This window comes from Muscardinus avellanarius (genome assembly GCF_963383645.1).
Source record: "Muscardinus avellanarius genome assembly, chromosome: 6".
Taxonomy (NCBI): Eukaryota; Metazoa; Chordata; class Mammalia; order Rodentia; family Gliridae; genus Muscardinus; species Muscardinus avellanarius.
The window spans coordinates 98,473,942-98,497,905 of NC_137791.1; the positions used below are offsets into that span (position 1 = coordinate 98,473,942).

Consider the following 23,964-nt stretch of genomic DNA (forward strand, 5'->3'; position numbering starts at 1 on the left):
AGTTTTCACCTAAAGTTCTCAAAAAATAGCTATGGTGAATGCTTACTTTTTAAAAATTAAGATATTAGTAATAGCAACAAACCAGTAATTAACGAATTGAGGGAGGGGAGGTGATGTTTATCAGTTAAGCTTTTTTTAGGCTTTAATATTGTTGTCTCACAATTGAGAACTTGGATCTACTGATTTCTTTCTTTTTTCCTGTTTTCTTTTTCTTTTTGGTACTAGGGATTGAACCCTAGGGCATTCTACCTCTGAGCTATACCTCCAGCCCGTTTTGTTTTTTATTTTTAAACAGGTTTCTGGTAGGTTGCCGAGGGTCTTTCTAAGTTGCCGAGTCTGGTCTCAAACCGGCCATCTGTGATCCTCCTGTCTCAGTCTCCCAAGTATTGGGTTTACAAGCATGTGCCACCACATCTGGCTGGGTTCCGTGGTTTCTGACCTTTATGTGCTCAGGCCTCAGGACCTGCAGTCTCATGTCTGACCCCTCTCTGTCTTGTGTGTGGTGACCAAGAGGAAGGATGCTTCAAGGAAAGGCTCTTTAAGGTCAAGGTCCCACAGGGTGTCAGCCCCACGAATCTGCTTCCTATGTGTATCACTGTCACAGTGACTGATGTCCAGTGGATTTGAGATAAAATGTTCCACTGAAAAACAATTGAACCAGTGAACACCAGGCTGGAGAGGAATCATAGGGGGATTTAGTATATTTCAAAGTGGAAATGGTATTTGCTCCTTCTGAAAATGTGTGTGTGTGAGACGGGTGTGGTGGCGCACACTTGTAATCCCAGCATTCGGGAGGCTGAGACCTGGAGGATCACGGTTCACGGACAGCCTAAGTTACTAAGTGAGGCCCTCAGCAACTCAGTGAGATCCTGTTTCAAAATAAAGAATAAAAAATAGGGCTGCGGGTGTAGCTCAGAGATCGTCAAATGCCCCTGGGTTTCATCACCAGACCCGCAAAAAAAAAAAGTGTTTGTGTGTGTGTGTGTTTGTGTGTGTGTGTGTGTGTGTGTGTGTTTGATCTGGGGCAAGGGAGAGGAAGGAGTGTTGAAATGGGATGTATTTAAATGACTACTGTTTTCCCGCCTCATTTTTTTACACTCCCCTTGAAGTTTGTAATGCCCAGCCTTTGGTTGGAATGTGTCTTTCCTCCACCACCTTCCATAGGTCATGACTTACACAGCTTTGGAGCCCAGCCTGGGCCTCGCCTTCACTGATATCTTTCTGCATCCCATCTCCAGGCAGAGCTGAAGCTGTGTCCTCCTATGGCCTAGCGCTGATCCCACGGTAATGAAATTGACAGCTTCTTTTTTTTTTTTTTTTCAGTACTGGGATTGAAACCCAGAAAGATTCTACTTTTGAGGTACACCTTCAGCTCTATTTTTTATTCTTTATTTTGAAACAGGAGCTCATTAGGTTTCAGAGTGCTGAAGAGGGCCTCACTAAGTAGCTGATTTGGTCCTCCGGTCTCAGGTCTCAGCCTCCTGAATGTTGGGATTACAAGCGTGCACCACCACACCCGGCTACTTTAGATTCTTTACCACTTTTAGTTCCTCTTATCACTGGACAGATTTGAAGGGAGCCTCCTATTTAAAAAATATCCATGTGCATCTTTTCTTTTTTTTTTTTTTTAGGTAGTACTGAGAATTGAACCCAGGGGCATTCTACCTCCAAGCCACACCTCCAGCTCTACTTTATTTTTTATTTTGAAACAGGGTCTCACTAAGTTGTGGAGGGCCTTGCTAAAATTACTGGGGCTGGCCTTGAACCTACAATCCTCCTGTCTCAGCCTCCCAAATACAGGGATTAGAGATGTGTACCACCATGTCAGGCTCTTTATTTGCATTGTGGGTGTGTGTGTGTGTGTATGTGGTGCTGGGGATTGAACTCATGGACATTCTACCTCTGAGCTACACCCTATCCCAATTTTTTATTCTTTATTTTGAAATAGGCTCTCATTATATTTCAGAGTGTCTAGCTAAAGCCAGGCGTGGTGGCACACGCTTGTAATCCCCGCGCTTGGGAGGCTGAGACAGGAGGATCGCGCAGGTTTGAAGCCAGCCTTAGCTGGTTTAAGAGACCCTGTTTCCAAATAAAATATAAAATAGGTCTGAGAGTGTAGCCTGGAGGTAGAAAGCCCCTGGGTTCCATCCCTAGTACCACCAAAAACAAAAAACAAAAACAAATAAACAAACAAAAAAAAGGCCAATTTAAAAAAATTTGAGTCAGGGTCTTTCTGTTTCTGGCTGGCCTGGAACTCTGGGTTCCAGCAATCTTCCTACCACTGCTTCCCAAGTAGCTAGCTGGGCCTATGGGTACACTCACTGAATGTTTCACAGCACTTTGAAAAGGGGTAATTGTTGGATAGCCCTTCCCAGATGGCAGAGTTGCTCATGTTTTTAAGTCAGTCGTTCCCACGTCTCTCCAGAGCTGAGATCACATCTTGTTCATCGTAGTAATCACCTGAATGCCTCATGCATAGCTGTCCGTATATCATGGGCATGCAATAAATGTCAGAATGAATGATCACATGAATGAATGTCTGATGTGATTGCTGTGGATAAATTGGCTCATATACTGAAAGTGGTGAAAAGATGGATGAATGAAGAAGAGGAACTATTTGAGGGTGGGAAGAAGATCAACAGAAGCTGGGCGTGGTGGCGCACGCTTGTAATCCCCGCGCTAGGGAGGCTGAGACAGGAGGATCGCACAGGTTCGAAGCCGGCCTCAGCTACTTAGTGAGGCTCTCAGCAACTTTGTGAGACTCTGTTTCCAAATAAATTCTAAAATGGGTCTGGGAGTATAGCCCAGAAGTAGAAAGCCTCTGGGTTCCACCCCCAGTACCACCACCAAAAAAAAAAAAAAAAAAAAAAAAAAAAACCAGGGATAAAAAAATGATCGAAAAGTGAATGGTATAGTCAAGAATGCTCAGTATATGTCTTGGTTATTGCTGTGTAAGGAACCACCCAGAACCCAAGGGCATACGTGAACAGTTGTTTTCTCATGCTCGTGAATTCTGCAGCGTAACGGAAGGGCAGTGTGGGGTGGGATGCCTTATCTCTGTTCCACAAAGTCTAGACTCTTGTCCTGGGGAACGTGAGTGGCTGGAAGTGACTCAGATGGCGGGGGCTGGTGTAATTTTACGTTCTCTCACTCACGTGCTGGCGTGATTAGAAGGCTGATTTCACTGGAATTCTGCACTAGAACACCTGTGTATGGTTTCTCCATGGGGTGTAGGATTCTTTCACCGTGGTGGCTTAGTTCCAAGAGGGAGTGTCCAAAGAGGCAGAGCTACTTGGCTTTTATGTCCTAGACTCAGGGATCGCACAGTCTCACTTCTTCTCTATTGTATTAGTCGAAGAAGCTACAAGCCCATTCAGATTCCAGATGAGGAGACACTGGGCCTGACTCTTGAGAGGAGAAGTATCAATGAACTGGAAGCTGTATTAAAAAACACCAGAATTATGTTTCATAATGAGCCAGATAATGATAGTGATGGGTAGAGCAAAGAACAGAAGAATACATTGTCAATTTATTTCATCATCCAGAGGTCATTTGAAAATGTCACTGGACATTTTGCAAACATTATTGACATTAGGGCTTATCTGCATGACATTAAAAATTTTTTTTTGTACTGGGGATAGAACCCAGAGACATCTTTCCTCCAAGTTTAATCTGATTTTTTTTTTTTCTTTTTGGTACTGGGAATGGAACCGAGGGGCATTCTACCTCTGAGTTACACCCCCAGCCTTATTTTTCTATTCTTTATTTTGAAACAAGATCTCACTAAGTTGCAGAAGGCCTAAGTAGCTGAGGCTGCCCGAGAACCAGGATCCTCCTGTCTCAGCCTCCCAAATGCTGGGATTCCAAGAGTGCCACTATGTCCGGCTCTGATTTTATTTCTTATTTTGAAACAGCATCTCATTAAGTTGCCCAGGCTGGCCATAAACCTGTGATCCTCCTGTCTCAGCCTCCCAAATATTGGGATTACAAGTGTGTGCCACCATGCCCGGCTTCCATGACATTTTTGGCACGTACTTGTTTTGAGCAGCTTTTCTGATTGCTCTGACCACAATACTTGACATACACAACCTAGAGGAAGGAAAGTTTATTGGGGCTCACGATAAGGTTAGAGTTCGTGGTTGGTCAGCACTGTGGCAGCAGGGCATGAGGCAGATGGAAGTAGAGAGAGAGAGAAGATAGGAGGTGATCAGGGACAGGTCTACTGCCCAAGGCCACACCCCCAGTGACCTACTCCTCTAGCCAGGCGCCACCTGCCTAGGACATCTATTCAAATGATTAACCCTTCGTGGACTTACCCTCGATTTACTTATTTTACCTCTAAATCTTGCTGCACTGAGGACATGCTTTCAACTCATGAGCCTTTTGCGAAACATTCCAAACCCAAACTCTTAATAGTAGTTTGTAATTTTTATTTGTTATAGGTGATGAATGAGATACGTTTTCTAAGGAATTAGTATTTTTATTAGTTTACTTATTTGTTTTTTTTCCCCCTGCTTAGAGATCAGGTTTATAGCAGCTGGTATTTTAATTTTGGAAATTCTTCCTTATCTGAAACCCACATGGCCTGGAAATAAGGGTAAATATTTCTGAGGTTATATTTGCCTTTTTTTTTTTTGTGATACTGAGAATTGAACCCAGGAGGGTTCTGCCGCTGAGTTATATTGCTACCCTTTTTGTTTTTTATTTATGAAATAGGGTGTCAGTAAGTTGCCGATGAACTCGCTGAGTTGCGGAGGCCGGCCGCAGTCCTCCTGTCTCAGCCTCAAGTGCTGGGATTACAGGTGTGCGCTACCACGCACTTGCCTGACGTTTGCTTGCTTGTTCCAGTGTGCTCTGTCTTTTCATTTGTGAAGCTGATCTTTGGTGATTTTTCCAAAGATTCTTTGATGAGAAGGCTGCCATGTGGATATGTTCACTTTGACTGACCGCCCGCTGTTTGTGCAGAATTTTTCTTGTCTTGTGCTAATTGATGTGAAAAACCAAACTTTGACTTCCATGAATGCTTTGAACAGGGAAAAGGGAAGGAGATACGTAGAGGGAAGAGAGGAGTTATCATAAGGACAGATGTTGCATTAGACTGTGGTTTTATTTTTGGTGGCTAGAAACCACATATTCCTGTTTGTCACAGAGGAGGTCGTGTCATGTTGTAGTATCCTGAGGCTCAGCTGTGGCACAGGACTCGCTGGGGTCAATGGAAGGGCATGAGTGATGCGGGACAAATATAGTGTCCAAGGGCGTACGCCCAGTGACATGCCTCCAGCCATGCCCACTGAAGGGTTAATAATTTTCTTATTTTTGTGGTACTGGGGAAGGAACCCAGGAGTATTCTACCTTCGAGCTATAATTCAAGCCCTATTTTTTATTCTTTATTTCTAAACAGGCTCTCACAGAGTTGCAAAGGACCTCACTGAATAGCTGAGGCTGTCTTCGAACCGTGATCCTCCTGTCTCAGCCTCCCAAATGCCGGGACTACAAGTGTGCACCACCACCATGTCCGGTTTAAAGGTTAATAATTTGAATTGATTTACTTTTTCTTTTTCTGTCTACCCCACTTTTTTTATTTCTCCCTCCGTCTGTCCTTCACCCTCCCTTTTCTCTTTTTCCTTCACCCTCCTTCTCCTTCCTTCCTTCCTTCCTTCCTTCCTTCCTTCCTTCCTTCCTTCCTTCCTTCCTTCCTTCCTTCCTTCCTTCTTGTGGTATTGAACCCAGGGGCATTCTACCTCTGAATTACATCTTCAGCTCTATTTTATTTTTAATTTTTATTTATTTACTTATTTGGTACTGGGGATTGGACCCAGAGGCATTTTTATTTCTTATTTGGAAACATAAACAACAACCTGGTCTCACTAGGTTGCTGAGAGCCTCACTAAATTGCCAAGGCTGGCTTTGAACCTGTGATCGTCCTGGCTCAGTTTCCCGAGTACTGGGATTACAGGCTAGGGCTACCATGCTTGGCTCCTATTTTCTATTTTCTTTCTTACCAGTTCTAAAGTGCTGTTGCTGGTCATGGTGGCGCATGCTTGTAATCCCAGCATTTGGGAGTAAAAAATAGGGCTGGGGATGTAGCTTGGAGGTAGAACGCTCCTGGGTTCCATCTCCAGTACTACAAAAAAAAAAAAAAAAAAAAAAAAAAAAAAGGAAAAAGGGTTGTATGCCTAGGACATTCAATACCATGCATTTTGAAAACCTGTTTCAAATACTTTTTATTGTGGAAAGTTTCAAACATAAATAAAAATAGGATAGTGTAAGGAACTCCTTGTATCCATCATTTGGCTTTAACAGTTACCATTTCATGAACAATTTTATCTAGATTCCCAAATATGCTTCACCAGATTATAAAGCAAATTCCAGACAACATTTTATCTGTAGACTTACCAGCATGGATCTCTAAACAATAATAATTTAAAAATCCAATCATGGTATCATCATCTACCCCTCCTTTCCATATAAGCCCCAACCAACCTAGCACTGCCTTTTTTAAAAAAATTTTTTATGGTACTGGGAATTGAACCCAGGGACATTCTGCCTCTGAGCTCCACCCCAGCCCTATTTTATTATTTTAATTTTGAAACAGGGCATTGCCGTCTTGTCATGGGCCTGCGTTCCTCCTGTCTCAGTCTCCCAAGTACAGGGATTCCAGGTGTGCCGTCACCATGCCCAGCCCAACACTGTCTTAATATCATCAAACGTGTTTTACTGACTGCTAAGGTTTGGATATGGTTTGTCCCCCGAGTTCCTATGTTGGGTGCTTGGTGAGACCTTTGAGAGGTAGGGCTTTGTGGGAGACCCTTTATTTTATTTATTTATTTATTTATTTATCTATCTATTTATTTATTTATTTATTTTGGTGGTACTGGGGGTGGAACCCAGACCTATTTTATATTTTATTAGAAACAGGGTCTCACTAAGTTGCTGAGAGCCTCACTAAGTAGCTGAGGCTGGCTTCCAACCTGTACGATCCTCCTGTCTCAGCCTCCCAAGTGCAGGGATTACAAGTGTGCGCCACCATGCCCCGGCTTGTGGGAGGCCCTTTAATCACTGGGGGCCCCGCCCTCAGAAAGGATTAAGGCGATTTTTGGCATTTGTGATCCCTTGATCCCTCCCTTGGTTGCTCTGCTGAAAGAGTTATTTTGAATTCCAGAGCCTGGCCACACCTGGCTCCCTGGCTTCTCTCGTGGAGATGTGATGCTGCCCCCCCTGTGCCCCTGATATTGCCACCCACTGTGATGTGACAACCAGAACCTGCCCATGTGGGTCCATGCCCCGGAATCTCCAAACCTGGGAGATAAATGAGCCTCTTTTCTTTATCAAATTATGTAAATTTGGTATTTCATTGGAGTACTAAAAAGCTGGACAATACCAACAAACCTTTATAGCATCAATATACAGTTGGTAGCCAAGTTACCAAATTGAGACTTGGTGCCAGAGTATTGCCACTTAAGTGAATCCACTTAACTTTCAAAACAGTAATTAGTAGAAAGGGGGTGGAAATATGATTCAGGCTTATACTGAAAAGTATGGTAAAAATATGTTTATTTTACCTCATATTTAGAACTATTCAGATTATAATTGCTAATTCTTAGAATAAAGAGTAAATCACAGCCCAGTGTAGTGGTGCAAGCCTGTAATCCCACTTAGTATTTGGGAGGCTGAGATAAGAGGATTGCAGGTGCGAGACTAGCCCCAGTCACTTAAGACTCCGTTTCAAAATAGAAAAATAATAAAAAGGAGTCGAGTGTGGTGGTGTACACTTGTAATACCAGTATTCGGGAGGCTGAGACCGGAGGATCGCAGTTCGCAGATAGCCTCAGCTACTTAGTGAGGCCCTCCACAAGTTAGTGAGACCCTGTTTCAAAATAAAGAATAAAAATAATTAGGGCAGTGGGTGTAGCTCGGAGGTAGAATGCCCCTGCGTTCCATCCCCAGACCCGCAAAAAATAAAAAATTAAAAAAAAAGAAAAATAATAAAAAGGGCTAGGTGTGTAGCTCAGAGGTAGAATGCCTTTGGGTTCAGTCCTCAGTACTATATACACACATAGTAGATCAAGTCAATCTCTCTTCCTTCCTCTTTTTCTTTCTTGTACTGGGAAAGTACATTCTACCTCTAAAGTATACCCCTGTCCTTTAAATGTTTTTTGTTTTTATTTATTTTTTTTGATTAAAAAATTTTATATATATGTGGAACATATTGAAAATGGTATACATTTAAACTGTACTTGGTGCCCTCTCCCCCCTTCCCCCCTCCCCCGTTTTCCCTTCCCTCTTCCCAACAATGAGTGTTCAGGTTAACCATGTTACATTCATACTTTTACACATATTCGGATGTAGCTCCTCCATTAATCAACCTCAGCCTTCTTCCTCTCCTATCCTTCCATTCTAGCTTTGCTGAGATTTCCCCTCCATTATCTGGAGTCCCTCTGGTGTCCCCACTGCTCCCTAGTTTGGGAAAATTAGAGAAAACATATGTCCCTTCTCTTTCTGTGCTTGGCTGATCTCACTTAACATCATGTTCTCCAGGTCTTTCCATCTTCTTGCAAATACTGTGATTTTGTTCTTTATAACTGAATAGAATTCCATTGTGTATATTTCCCATAATTTTGCAATCCATTCATCTGTTGATAGAGACCTAGGTTGGTTCCATATTTTGGCTATTACAAATTGTGCTGCTGTGAACATAGGTATGCATACATTACTGTAGTTCTCTGATTTCAACCCCTTTGGAAAAATACCCAGGAGTGGTAGAGCTGTATCATATGTCTATTCATATGTGTATTATATGTCTATTCAGTTCAGTTACCCATTTCTTGATTGGGATATTTGTTTTGCTAGTGTAGAGTCTTTTGAGTTCTTTGTATATTCTGGATATTAGCCCCCTATCAGAGTGGTGGCTGGTAAAGATCTTCTCCCATTCTGTAGGCTTTCTCTTTAGGTTCTTGGTGGTTTCCTTTGATGAGAAGAAACTTTTTAGTTTGATGCCATCCCACTTGTTAATTCTTGCTTTAATTTCCTGTGCTTTGGAGGTTGGAAAAGTTACTGCCTGTGCCTATATGTTGGAGTGTTGATCCTATACCTTTCTCTAATAACTTCACAGTCTCTGGTCTAAGTTCTAAGTCTTTGATCCATCTCGAGTTGATTCCTGTGCATGTCGAGAGGTAAGGATTTAGTTCCATCTTTCTACAAATGGATAGCCAGTTCTCCCAGTATCATTTGTTGAAAAGGCTGATTTTCTCCAGCATATGAGTTTGGTCCCTTTGTCAAAGATCAGTTGACTATAGATGTGTGGGTTTGTTTCTGTATCTTCTATTCTGTTCCACTGGTCACTCTGCCTGTTGTGCCAATACCATGCTGTTTTTACTACTATTGCTCTATAGTATAATTTGAAGTCCGGGATTATGATGCCTCCTGTATTGTTCTTATTGCTGAGAATTGCTTTGGCTATTCTGGGCCTTTTCTTTAATGGAAATTGCATTGAGTCTATAGATCACTTTTGGCAAGATGGCCATTTTGATGATATTTATTCTGCCTATCCATGAGCAAGGGAGATAATTTCCATCTTCCAAGGTCTTCTTCAATTTCTTTCTTTAATGTTTTATAGTTTTCTCTGTGGAGGTCATTTACATCTTTGGTTAGGTTTATTCCTAGGTATTTTATTAGTTTTGAGGTTATAGTGAATGGAATTGTTTACTTTATTTCTTTCATTGTGGATTCCTTGTTGGCATAAAGAAAGCAACTGATTTATTTAGGTTGATTTTGTATCCTGCGACTTTGCTGAATTGGTTAATCAGATCCAGTAGTCTTTTTGTTGAGTTATTTGGGTTGTCTAGATAAAGAATCATATAATATGCAAATAAGGATAGTTTTAATTCCTCTCTTTCTATTCGATTTCCTTTGATTTTGAATTAAAAAAAATAGAAAAAAAATTTTTTTTTGCAGTACTGGGAATGGAATCCAGGGGCATTGTACTTCCAAGCTACACCCCCCATCCTATTTTTTAGTCTTTTTATTTTTTTAATTTTTTGGTGGTACTGGGGTTCCTGGAAACCCTTCTACCTCCGGGCTACACTCCCAGACCTATTTTATATTTCTATTTGGAAACAGGGTCTCTTAAGCCAGCAAGGCTGGCTTCAAACCTGCGTGATCCTCCTGTCCCCACCTCCCAAGTGTGGGGATTACAAGCGTGCGCCACCACGCCCGACATCTTTTTGTTTTTTGAAACAGGGTCTCAATGAGTTGTTAAGGTCCTTGCTAAGTAGCTGAGGCTGTCTTGCAAGCCATAATTCTCTGATCCTCAGGTCTCCGCTTCTCGAATGCCAGGATTATAAGTAACATGCAACACCATTCCTGGCTTTGTAGTTGTTTTGAAACAGTCTTTTTCGGTTACTGAGAGTCTCACTATGTTGCTGAAGCTTCCATGAGCCTGTGGTCCTCCTGTGTCACCTTCTCAAGTACTGGGGTTTATAGGTATACACCACCATGCCCAGCTTGTTTTCTTGACCAAAAAAAAAGAAAAGAAAAAAATTTCACTTCATTTTACATTTGAATTTTTCAGCATTATTATAAAGAGGACCATTTTTTCACTCTCTCAAAAATCATTAGAAAGCTTTATCAGTTTTTGCAAAGGTTTTGCATATTAGATAGAGTAAAGGTTAAGTCATTATAACAAAGAAATCTTGATATGTAATTTTTTTTTTTTTTTTGGTGGTACTGGGGATGGAACCCAGGCGCCTTCTACCTCTGGGCTACACTCCCAGACCTATTTTATATTTTATTTGGAAACAGGGTCTGAGGCTGGCTTCGAACCTGCGCTATTCTCTTGTCTCAGCCTCCCAAGTGCGGGAATTACAAGAACCACCGCCACCACGCAGGGCTCATGATATGTAATTTCCAAAATAAGATAGAAGTCTATTTCCACCACACAAAGTGGATTAGCTCTTCTAGGCAGCTGGCAGTGGTGGTGTTGGGTGGGGAGGAGTGCCCGCAGCTCTGCTCCAGGAAGTCCTTCAAGGATCAAGTTTCATTTTGCTCCTCCCCACCTCCGGGGTAATACCTGAAATGAATAAGGAAAACTGAGTCTGCCCTGTACATTTCCAGCTGGTGGGAAGGTGGAAACATCCAAAGAAAATAGCTTGTGTTTAAGTAGAAGATGGCCCAGAAGATACACATAGGATTTCTGCACACTTCTGTGTAGCTTTAACTTAGTGAGATGACCGCATCTGACTGTGAAGAAATCTGGAACATAAAATCCCCAGGAGAAGGGAGAAAATGGGTTGGGGGTGAGCTGTGGTGGTGGGAGGAAAAAGCTGTCTGCCACAGTGTATATTAATAGTCTAATTGTAAATCATTCTGTGTTCTGTTTTTATTTATTTTTATGCTACTGGGAATTGAACTCAGAGGCATGCTACTTCTGAGCTACACCCCCAGCCCTTTTTATTTTGAAACAGGGCATCTCTAGGTTACCGATGATCTTACCACCACACTTTCTCTTCTCTCTTCCTTTCCCTTCCCCTCCCCTCCCCTCCCCTCCCCTCCCCTCCCCTCCCCTCCCCTCCCCTCTGCTCCCCTCTGCTCCCCTCTTCCTTTACTGGGGAGGAGGTTTCTGCCCCCTAATCACAGTCAAAGATCACAGTAAAGACCTGTAGTGTGAGACCCAAACTTTTCTTAAAAGAGTGCATATTAGCCGGGCATGGTGGCGCACGCTTGTAATCCCCGCGCTAGGGAGGTGGAGACAGGAGGATTGCTCTGGTTCGAAGCCAGCCTCACCAGCTTAAGAGACCCTGTTTCCAAATAAAATATAAAATAGGTCTGGGAGTGTAGCCCGGAGGTAGAAGGGTTCCATCCGCAGTACCAAAAAAAAAAAAAAAAAAGTACACATTAAATCAATGCCTATTTCTATATTATATGAACAAAGAGCTATCTCAAGGCAGCACCTCTCATTCTCTCCTAGGCCCATCTGTTCTCTAGTCCAGCACCAATTATTCACCTTTTTATTACATTCATTCGAGACAAAATTGTCTTCCTTTTTTTTTTTTTTTTTTTTACATCTTTAATAGAGTGTAGGGAAGGATAGTAGAGAACATGTATCTGTACAATGCTCTTCTCCAGTTCTTTTCTGGTTCTCAGAAGCAGTCATTTTTTTTTCTTCTCAAACTTAAACAATGATCGGAGGCCACTGTCTCGTACTGAACTCCCACAGTAGGTTTCGACAGACCAGACTACACCAAACCAAAACGGAGTCACTTATGTTAACACCACATAAGCAAACTGAAACCTTTAAGGAAGCAAACTGACCCCCTAAAAGACCATTCCCATGACCCCCCAAATAGGAAATTCTAGTTTTCTTGAGTCAGCATAAAATCAAAGTCCCATTTGCTTGAATCCTTACTACTACTACTACTACCACCACAACCACCACCACCACCACCACCACCACCACCACCACCACCACCACCAATAACAATCTAAAGAAACCTTCCACTGTCTCCATGTTCCTGCCTTCCAAAACCCATGGTCCTGCCATTGCCCAGTCGCACTGTTCATTCTTTTTTGTAGAGTGGATGCTTCTCCATTCATACATCTCTTAAAACGATCTGTAACTAAGTTGTTTGTAATTTTGTCTTGATAATATCTAAGTTATCGACAGAGGACATAGCTGTTTCACAGTGTACCTCTCCACCCACATGGAAGCACACTTCCTTTTCTTGCCCCCCAAATATTTATATTAGTCATAATATTATTACTTATTGTTCACCTTATGATGCTGTGGTTGGTTTTATAAATGAACTCAAGACATATTGTGATTGCCTTTTCTTCTCTGCACATTTTATTTTCCCTGGAATTAATTTATTTTGCTTCTTAGCATTGGCTAAGTTTTACAAATTTATTGTAAATCTCATCCTCAGACATTCAGTTTCACTGCATACAAGAATTCTTTCCAAGAGCCTTCCAACTTGAGCTTTGACTTTTTCTTTGGTTGATTGTTTTCTCCTCTGGAATTTCTGTTTTCCAGGTGCTAAACTTTATGAATGAGTAGTTTAATTTTATTGTATTTTCTCTTTAATTTGCATTTTTAGTTAATAAATTTCTTGAGAGATTTAGTCAACTTTGTACTAACTCTTCTCTTGAATTCTTAATTTCTCCTATTTTATTTCTAATTTCACTAACTCTTTTTGGTTTTCTATTTGGCTATGTGCTGACCTGCATCATGCATGCAGTATTTTTCCTTAACTCTGTGATTATCTTATTTTTTATTTTTTATTGGTGCACTGTAGTCATACATCTTAATGGTGTACAAGATGGTAGAGGCATACATGCACACATGACTAATTTAGCCCTTCCCCAATTACCACCCGTTCCCTTCCCCCTCCCTCCTATCTGAGGTTTCTGTTTTTGTTTTTTTCAGTACTGGGGATGGAACTCAGGGGCATTCTACCTCTGACCTATACACCAGCCCTATTTTGAATTCTTTATTTGAAACAGGGTCTCGCTGAGTTGCAAAGGGCCTCACTAAGTAGCTGAGGCTGTCCAGACATGAATTGTGATCCTTCTGTCTCAGTCTCCCATATGCTGCCCAGCCTATCTGAGTTTAAAACATGTTCTTTTGGTTTTTTCTGCATAATATTCACTTCCTCCAAGTCACACTCCCCCCCATTTGTTTGATATTGGAATCTTTCCTGAATAGTTTGGTGATCCTACTCTTTCTCTCACTTATGAGTGGGGCTCTCAAAAATTAGTGGGAGCCAGGCATAGTGGCACACATCTGTAATTTCAGTACTTTGGAAGCTGAGACAGAAAGTTTACAGGTTCAAAGCCAGCCTCAGTGAGACTTGTTTCAAATTAAGAATAAAAAATAGGGCTGGGAATCTAGCTCGGAGGTAGAAATCTGAGCTACATACACCCTGGGTTAAATCCCCATATCAGAGCCTGGTGTGGTGGCGCAAGCTTGTATTCCAGTACTTGGGAGGCTGAGACAGGAAGATCTCAGTTTCATGGCCAGCCTCAGCTACTTAGTGAGGTCCTCCACAACTTAGTGAGACTCTGTTTCAAAATAAAGAATAAAAAATAGAGCTGGGAGTATAGCTTGGAGGTAGAATGCCCCTGAGTTCCATCCTCAGAATTAAGGAAAAAAAAAAAAAAGCAACCTTTAGTTTTTTCCTAGGGTTGAGGAGTGTCAGTCATCTAGACATATGGCACAGAAGAGGGGATCTGGTTTATTTAAGAATAAGACCTGACAACAATTTGTTTGCTTTAAATTCTTTACCACCACTCCTAGAGATGCTAGGTTCTGCTGATTCTTGAGCTATTTGAAGGCTTTGAATCACAAAATGGGTTGTTTCCAGCCCCCCCATCCAGACTTAATACTAATTTGCTTTCTAGTTTCCAAAGTTTTGCTTTTATCTCCTTTTCTGTTTCCCTGAGAGTTAATTCTTTAACAACAACAACATCATCATCATCATCATCATCACCAACAACAAACTTTTAAATGGAATTTTAGGAGGGAGCCACAGTTAATGTGTTCATTCAATTCTCCATCTTTAGCTAAAAGTCTACATGAGAATGATCTTTCCTTTGTATCCCTCTGAACTTTAATGGTTTTTTTAGGCCCCAAATTCCCATTGGCCAGTGAATTATAACAAAGGTAGTGAACTTTCTTTCTTTTTTTTTTTTTTTTTTTGCGGGTCTGGGGATGGAACCCAGAGGCATTTGACCTCCGAGCTACACCCCCTGCCCTATTTTTTATTCTTTATTTTGAAACCGGATCTCACTGAGTTGCAGAGGGCCTCACTAAGTAGCTGAGGCTGTCCACGAACCGCGATCCTCCAGGTCTCAGCCTCCCAAATGCTGGGATTACAAGCGTGAGCCTCCACGCCCGGCTTGGTAGTGAACTTTCATTGTATGGTATGGAATGTTGAAGAGAGGCCTTAACTTGGAACCAAGGGACTTTCCCCTTGTCTTGGTTTGTGTTACTTTGGGCAAAATGCTTAACTTTTTTTCTTAGATTCTTAATTTGTGAAATGAGGTAGGTAGGTTAGATGATGCCCAAGAGTCCTTTGAACGCAAATGGTTTGATTCTATATAAGACTATTAATCCCTCATATAAATTAGATAACATAATTTCCACCCCCACCCCCAAGGCATTCATGATGCAGTCCTTTTCTAGCCCTGATGTTGAGATCTTTTGCTTCTAGAACTGCAGACAAGCCACGCCCTGGCTAGTTGTACTCCTGGGCCTTCCAGAGGTCTGCCTCCCTTTGGGTAACTGGCATGGCTGGCTTTCCCCGGTAACCTTTCTTGTAAGTAGTCATTTTTATCTCGCACTGGAAATGCTTTGCACGAAGATGATAATTTCTATAGAAGTGATATTTACCTACTAATAGTTTCTCAGGAAAACAAAACAGAATATTAAAATCTTATATGAAATAAAAGGATCAACTGAGATGTAAAAGGATCTCTGGCTATTCATTATGGCTCATTTGCTAATGTGCCCATGATCTAGCTACTTTATTGAGAGGCCTCTGTGAACACCATGAAGGATAAAAAGAAGTGCAAGATCTCAGTCTCTTCCTGTAAGATAGTGGCTTGTACATAAAATTATGATGTCTAGGGCCCACACCAGATCAAATGAATAAAAAAAAGTGGGAGTGGAGCCTGGACATCTGTATTCAAAAACGATCTCCTGAGGTGATTCTAATGTATGTTTAGAGTTGAGAACCTATACTATCGGAGCTTATCAGCTAGGTGAGAAATTAAAATTTGTATATTAATTGCTGTGGACATGGAAGAATATGATTAGCTCTACAGTGAGTGAGAGAAATTATGGATAAGGGAGCTGGAGGATTTTTAATTAACCAGAGTCTTTAGGAAGGCCTACATCAAGAAGCTGAGTTTTGGGTTGGTGGAGTTTTCACAAGTGGAGAGAGAGAGAGAGGAGTGGGGAGAGTCCTCTAGGCCAAGAAATGAATGCCATGAGAGCTGTCCTGGATGTTAAGCAGTCTGTTTTGATACATGTATGGATCCTGTGCAGAAGATTGGATGCCAGGTTACAGTTAGATTGTAGACAACCTCCAGGGTCAGCCTAAGGAGCTTTGGCTTTATCCTACAGGTGTTGAGGAGATAATGAGGATTTCTGATGAATTAAATGGCATGATGAACCTTTCATGACTGCTTCAACAGGAATAAGGCGTATGTAGTTTGAACAAGATGAGGCAAGAGACTGGGGAAGGGAAGGCCAGTTGGGAAACCACTGTCCTGATCTGGATGTGAGGTTGGGAGGCTCTGAGCTAGGAAACTGCAGTGATGTTGATAGTAACATTACTCTGCATTTGTGTAGCGTTTTCATAATAAGTAATGTGTTCCCACATCTCAATTATACCTCATCTAGCTTTGTAATATTTCTCTTCATACTTAATATGAACAGGAAGGAGCTGATTTCAGAGGTCGAGCTCTTGTGAAGTAACCTTAGAAAAACCAGATGAGTCTGATTAGATGATGGTCATTCAGAATTAGGAAGTTATAAGAGTGCATTGGAGATATGAGTTGGTTGTGATGATAATGCAGTTCCTGAGTAGCTAACTCAGTGCCCAGTTGCTGGCTGACCCTGCTAACAAGTAGCCACTTCATGCTCTCCATGTGATCCCCTTTGCCTTAATGCTTTGATATGCAATTACTTCTTAGAAGGGTGTGTTGGAGGAAAGGGAAGGAAAGGCTGTGGCTAATTCACCCTATCTCAAATAAGGATCACCAGGCCTTTTCTGAGTATCTTTGAGTCTTCAGATAGTTGAATTTGCGTTGTATCTAGGTACAGACAGTCTGGAAATTGGGACTCCAAATATAGGACCTTCTTATCCAGATGGACTTTCCCTTGTGTAGGATTATCTATGACTGAGTAGGTTTCTTTTCTCTTAGGATTTAGGCAGGAACCATGGAGAAGTATGATAATGTAGACCTCAGGGACCATCCCTGTGGCTGTAGTGACTGGGGTGCTGGACTGAGATCACCTCCTTATCAGAGCTGGAGGGGGCACTGTATCCACCACTGTGGTACTTCGTTTTGTTCCAGGGTCTACCATGCTTATGCGGTCATCTGTTTTGGGTACCAAGATCTCGAGGCAGTTCAGACACCAGCCGACTAGTGTAATAGACACTAGCTATTACGTTCTGAGCTAGTCATTCCCTGCAATCAAATAGAAGAGTTTTCTAGAGAGCCCAGGGGTACTGGGGAGAGACAAAGGAGTGAGTTGTCACCATGGGAAACCTGGATGTGGTTTTCTTATGAAATGACAGGGCAGGATGAAGGGGGGGAGGACTGAGCCTTTTTGCTCTGGGCATCCTCAGTCTAGGCACAGAGAGTAACATTTGTGGGCTCCAGCTAGGTGGAGAGGGAGCCTAGATTGGCCATGTGAAATGACAGAATTCTTGGAAAATGAAAATGGCACATTCTCTGTTTCTTTTCTCACCGTAGAGTACTGCGATCTTCCATGGCAGCAGCAGGAGTGATCAGAAGACCGAGATGAATTTGAACAGTATTCTAGAAGAGATTCTTATTAAAAGGTCACAACAGAAGAAGAAGACATCGCCCTTAAACTACAAAGAGAGACTTTTTGTGCTTACGAAGTCCATGCTAACCTATTATGAGGGCCGAGCAGAGGTAGGAGACGGCACCAGTCTGCTCTGCCACTCTTCTGCGGCGATACTGTTTTACCCCTCTGCTGTCCAATCTTACGGGATAACTGTTGGGTTAATGAAGTTTAAGTTAGGTTAACATTTGAGCTTGAAAGGAGAAGGTTAGCATATGGCTAGAAATCATGCACAAGTCTGTGATAAGAATAATGGTAAATTTAGTATACATAAATGCCCATTTTCTCTCAACCTACTGAACTCATCTGCCTGAGAGAACAAAATCTGATATCAATTTTAGATCCTGATGGAATTCATTAGCTATAGTGCGTACATGGCTGTTTCCCACAAACCACCATATTAGGTATCAAAGTCTTCCTTAGCAAATATACGCTGTGTCTGTGTCCACCACTCTATATAACTGATTCTTCATTGTTCAGCGGAAGTTACACGAAACTGGTTAGTGATTGGGTGGACCCATTACATTCTTAATGTTGACTGAGAGCAGAAATTGTCAGCTCTTTGGGAAAATGAGGAGCTGCTGCCAAGTTCCCTTGATGGTGTCAGGGAGAAGTAGCTCGAGAGACCTGGGCAGTGAGCCCATGCTACGGGAGAGCTGTGGTCACCGTTCCCTATAGTTGCAGTTGTTTTAGCTTTGGCTTCTACCCCTGGAGAAGCTGCATGAGTGAGCAGTCACCTCCAGCACACTCTTTTGCTCTTGACATGTTTGGATTGGTATTTTTTAGTGTTGCCAAAGTCCTCTCTGCTAGAAGTATCCTTGGGTTCTAGGGATTAGCTAGAGCCTGGGTGGTGGGTGGCTTGCTCTTGTGCACTTGGTCACAGTACTTTTGGTGATTCTGATATTTAGTTTTAATTCTGTTTTCTTCCTAGAGTACCTTTCTTGGAAGTTGAATTTTTATTTTTTATTTTTTTACTTTCACTGATTTCTCTGTGGCTTGGTTCTCCCAGTTCAGACACAGTTGTGTTATTTCTCATGGACGGTGCTCAGCTCTATCTGTGACCGGTGGAATTCTTCAGGGTCCTGTGACTTAGAACCATAGAGCCCCAAGTCCCCTAAATAGTGAAAAACCCAAACTTCAAAATCTCTTCTATTTGCAAAGCCAGACTTAAGATGAGACCATTTAAATTAAAATTTTTGTTTTGTGTGTGCATACAGAAATGTGAATGTGGTTCGTAAAATGGGGCTATCCCAGGTACTGTTAGGTGTATTATCTTTTCTATAGTATATGTGCTATATTTAATTTGTTACATTAAAAAAATTCAGGTGCTCAAAAGGGTTTCAGATAAGGATTATTACCAGAAATATGTATTATTTTAAAATCTAAAACAGATCTTAAGGGAAACATTAATGCATTTTTGCTGTATGGTCATGGTTTGTTATAATAAAATTTAATATAGTAAGTAGTGGTGTACACGTGTAATTCCAGTACTTGGGAGGCTGAGTCAGGAGGATTTCAGGTTCGAGGAAAGCCTCAACAAGTAGTGAGACTCTCATCAACTTAGTGAGACTCTGTTTTCAAATAAGAAATAAAATAGGGCTAGAGGGTGTAGCTAGAAGGTAAAATGCCTCTTGGTTCAATCACTAGCATCACACACACACACAAGAAACCTACATTACCTTCTTAGAAACATGGACTGGTACTATTAAATTTTTTACATTGCAGTTGTTAAATCACTTTGAAGATGGTTGTTATACAGTTGTCCCTTGGCATCTGTGGGGGATTGGTTCCAGGCACTTGCCTTGGATACCAACATCTTTGGATGCTCAAATACCTTATAAAAAGACAGTAACTGGGCACGGTGGTGCGTGCCGATAGTCCCAGTTCTTGGGAGGCTGAGCTAGGAGGATCTCAGTTCAAGGCCAGCAACTTAGAGCCTCAGCAACTCAGCGAGCCCCTGTTTCAAATAAAAAAATAAAAAGGGCTGTGGAGTATAGGTTGGTGCTGAAATGCTCCTTGTACCACATACACAAAACATAGTATTTCCATCCAACTTCTGAACATCCTCTTGTATACTTTAAATCATATCTAGATTACTTATAATACTTAATACAAAGTCAGTGGCATGTAAAGATTTTCTGTGCTATATTGTTTAGAGAATAATGATATGAAAAAATAATCTGTACAAGTTCAGTACAGATATATAGTTTTTTTCCCTGCGTATTTTTGATCTGTGGTTGGTTGAATCTGTGGAACCTGCAGATATGGAGGGCAAAGTTAAAGGTTCGCTGATTGCTCTACTGGAGCACAGCAGAGACAGTGCAGTCCCTCTGTCTTCAGATCCTGGCCTTCTGTCCAGCCCTGTGAGAGGTTCTCGCTGAGCCACAGTGAGACCCAGAAAGGACAGAATGAGAAGGTGGTCCAGCATGCAGAATTCCCCACTTGTAACACCCAACATCCCATCTAAGAGCCCATCTGCCTGGCTGCTGCGGGCCCCGCCTAGGCATCTTAGCCCAGGAGTCCCAGTCCCATCGGCTTCTTCCCTGCCTGCCCTCTGTTCTTCTCGTATTCTAAGGAGCTGGGTATTTCCCTCGTCCTGGCTTCCTCCCTCCTGGCCTGACATTCATTGATGACCAATGAATGAATTGATGACCAAATCAGCTTGAAATGGTCATGGGTTTGTCTCTCACAATTAAAAGTAAGTCATTGCCAATTTTAAAAGACTAGAAATTTCAAGATAAGAGTCAGAATTCTTGAAATAACCATAGTTCTGACAATACTAGCTGAATTTCTGCATGGCGACTCTCAGCCTGTCTTCAGCGAGCCCGTGACACCCGGCTGTGTCTTTCCCGTCTGGGTACATGCTACCTGTCTCCTGCTTCTCATGGATGTCTCTTCTGGTTTCCACCTCCCTAGTCTTAGAAATTATGATTCAGGAAGTGCTAACTCCTGAGAACCAGTAGGAACTTGTAAAATAATATTTAGTTAAAAATGTAAGATTTTAGAAGTGGAAAAAGTGTGGGGGCTGTTTGGGGTTAAAATGAATAGGTCTAGAGATATTTAAATTGTTCATAGTTCTCCTGTTTTAAGAAGAAGAACAGTGAGGAGGCTGTCCAGCGACTTAATAGCTATAGTTTCTAGTTTCTTCATCACAGTCAGGAGCTTACTAATACTTTGTTAAAACTCTTCGTTAATCATAATGGTGAACAGACATCCATCCTGTCCTTGCTCTGTGGATCCCAGCTCCTCTGACATAATGACAGCAAACATTTATTTCAAATCTTCCTGCTAAGAGCCGGGCACGGTGGTGTACGCTTGTAATCCCAGCATTTGGGAGACTGAGACAGGAGGATCGTGTTTTGCGGACAGCCTCAGCTACTTAGTGAGGCCCTTTGCAACTCAGTGATACCCTGTTTCAAAATAAAGAATAAAAAATAGGGCTGGAGGTGTAGCTCGGGGGTTCCATCCCCGGATTAAAAGAAAAAATCTTCCTATTAAGAACAACTTACTTGGTATTTGAAGTAGACTGAGAAATTCTATTCTAGATGATGCCAGCCAGTCGAGCCATTCTGTGAAAGTCTGAGTCGCACAGCACATTCAGAGCCCGCACTGGGCCATTCTTCCGTTTGCCCTCCTTTCGCTTCTGAGAGTTAGTTAATGAGCGCCTGTCTCTGTGTATCCTAATGAACTGAGAAAAGATCTTCCCGACAGTATATTGTTTGATCCTACTCATAACAACACAGAACAAAGGACCAGGGAGGTTTTGTAGGCAATGCTGCTTTCTAGAGAACTCAGTGACCCGTGGGGTAGATCACTTGATCTTCCAGCTGAGGCGCCGTGTACTATTAACTCATTAGTCCTGTGTTTTCAAATCTGTGAATACATCAATGCAGTCGACACAGGTGCGCTTAAGTAGGTTGGAAATAATAATCTAGAGCTTATTATGCAACTTAGTAATAATATTAAGGATAAGCCGGGCACAGTGGCACACTCTTGTAATCCCAGCATTTAGGAAGCTGAGACAGGAGGATCACGGTTCAAAGGACAGCCTCAGCCAATTAGTGAGGCGCTCTGCAACTCAGCGACGCCCTGTTTCAAAATAAAGAATAAAAAGTAGGGCTGGTTATGTAGCTCTGAGATAGAATGTCCCTAGGTTTCATCCCTAGTACTGCAGAAAAAAGTATATTTTAAAAAAGTTACCGTAAGTGGTATATTTGTTGCTTAATTTAAGTTTTAGGAGTTCTAGTAATGAGACAATGAAACAGGCTAAGATGGAAACGAAGGAAGAGCAGGGCTGGCGCCTGATCGGAGCGAGACCTTCTGGATATGATGAGGAAGAAAGGAGAGAGGGGGGGGATTCTACACGTCGAGATGCCAATAAAGGAAATCTCAAGTAGTATGTAAATTGTACCTATTGCTAGCTAAGAGGTTGGGAATTTTTATGATTTTTATAATTATACTCTTAATTTGGTTAGTTTGTTGTCTGTAACATTGCCCCGGTATAGACACTGGCAAATTCTTTGTAAAGTCAAAGGCGTAGGTCAGATAGTTGTACTGGGGATCCCCAGTTCCACTTCATGGTTTTTTTTTTTCCTCCTTTAACTGTTGCATTTATTCCACGAGGTTGGTTCTATTTTCTGCTTTTTGAATTTCACCAACACTGACGCTGCGTTTCAGGAGAAGTGGTTAATTTCTCTATCCTCATGCATACACCTCTGTTTGGTGGTTCACTCTGAGGACTCGCAGGACGCAGCGTTGAGTCATATACCCAGCTATGATTTATTGAAACGAAGGATACAAGTGAAGTCAGCAAGGCAAACAGGTGTGTGGGGCCAGGTGCAAGCGCACACGAGCCCTTTCCTGGTGGAGTTACAAAGGGTGTGCATATTTCTCTAGCACTGAATTCTGACCCTTATACAATGCTCTCTGCTGGGAAAGCTTGTTAGAGACTCAGTGCCAGATGTGTTTGTTTGGGATCAATCACATAAGCACCCTTTGCATAGAATGTACTAAAATTACAGGCTCCAGAAGGAAAGCAGGTGTCCAGCTTCAACCACGTTCTTTTTTTAAATCTTCAAATTAAATTTATTAAAGCATTTGGGAGGCTGAGACCAGAGGATCAGGGTTCACAGACAGCCTCAGCTACTTAGTGAGGCCCTCTGCAACTCAGTGAGACCCGGTTTCAAAATAAAGAATAAAAAATAGGGCAGGGGGTGTAGCTCGGAGGTCAAATGTCCCTAGGTTTCATCCCCAGACCCGCAAAAAACAAAAAACAAACAAACAAAAACCCAAAAAACCCAAATTAAATTTATTTAGACATTTAGCTATGTCTATCAGTCTGCGTCTTGAATTTGCTACTAAAATTAAAATAAAGTCACATCCCATGTTAGGAACGTCAAGTGTGAAAAACACTCCGAGCCAATTCTATTGTATAAATAAATGACTAGTTTCTTTTCATATCAAAATTTCCTTAAAAATTATAGGTTCTACCTATAGCCGTGATAAATGTAAAAATTTAAACATGCATATTCTTGTTAAAGAAAAGGTGTGGTCTGTTAATAGCTTTTTACTTTTGATTTTTTGGTGGTATTGGGGATTGAAGCCAGGGGCAAATTTTCTTTGTTTTGAAACAGGGTCTCACTAAGTGTCTGAGGCTAGCCTTGAACCTGTCATCCTTCTGTCTCGGCTTCCCAAGTACTGTGATCACAGGTGTGCCCCACCATACCTGGCCTATTAAAAGCTTTAAAAGTGGCATTTGCAGAGTGTGGTCATGCAGTCGTGTTCTCATTCCCAAAGTGCAAGCGTTGCCGTGATTTAACACTGTTTTGATTCAGCTGCCAGAATTAAACATGACACTGGGTCTGAAAGTACACCCAGAGCCACTTTGGCTTCCTTCACTAAAGCAGGCTCACTGGAGATTTAGTCTGCTTCACACAGCCAAAAAAGCATCCAATATGTTAACAAAAGTTCTCTCTCTATATATATATATCAAAATAATTTCTTTGTACAGTTGAGGTACAGCGAGTCACTCTTACCAGTGTTGGAAATGGCGGGACTCTCCCAACAATCAAGTTGTCAGTGCTAGCTAAATGCCCGCCTCATAAGCACGTCTCTCTCAAAACAACAATCTCGGGTTGATAGGTTACCGCTTCTCTGCATATGACTTACAGAAATGAAACACCTTACTAAGCACAAACTATATGCCAGCCACAGCTAAGTACTTTACATGCATACTTTCCTTTATTTCTCCAAACAATGCTATAGTAAGGCTTATTAGACTTCACTGTAACTCAAGAAGCTGAGGTATGGAAAGATTAAAGGCTTGTATAACATGGACCACACAAGGAATTGCAGGGCTGATTCTTTAAAGC

The 23,964-nt window shown here is 41.8% G+C and overlaps 1 protein-coding gene across 2 annotated transcripts in view; it reads left to right on the top strand.

The window, feature by feature from the left end:
• Window positions 1-17,511: 17,511 nt before the first annotated feature.
• TEC (tec protein tyrosine kinase) overlaps window positions 17,512-23,964 on the top strand; it is a gene marked incomplete at both ends in the record, with an annotated part of 87,141 nt that continues 80,688 nt past the window's right edge. Inside the window, one exon of one of the 2 annotated variants that reach the window (XM_080697574.1) lies at window positions 17,512-17,664. In XM_080697574.1, the coding sequence (XP_080553700.1) occupies window positions 17,527-17,664 (138 nt within the window). The remainder of the gene's footprint in view (window positions 17,665-23,964) is intronic. The other variant, XM_080697573.1, reaches the window with a different exon arrangement.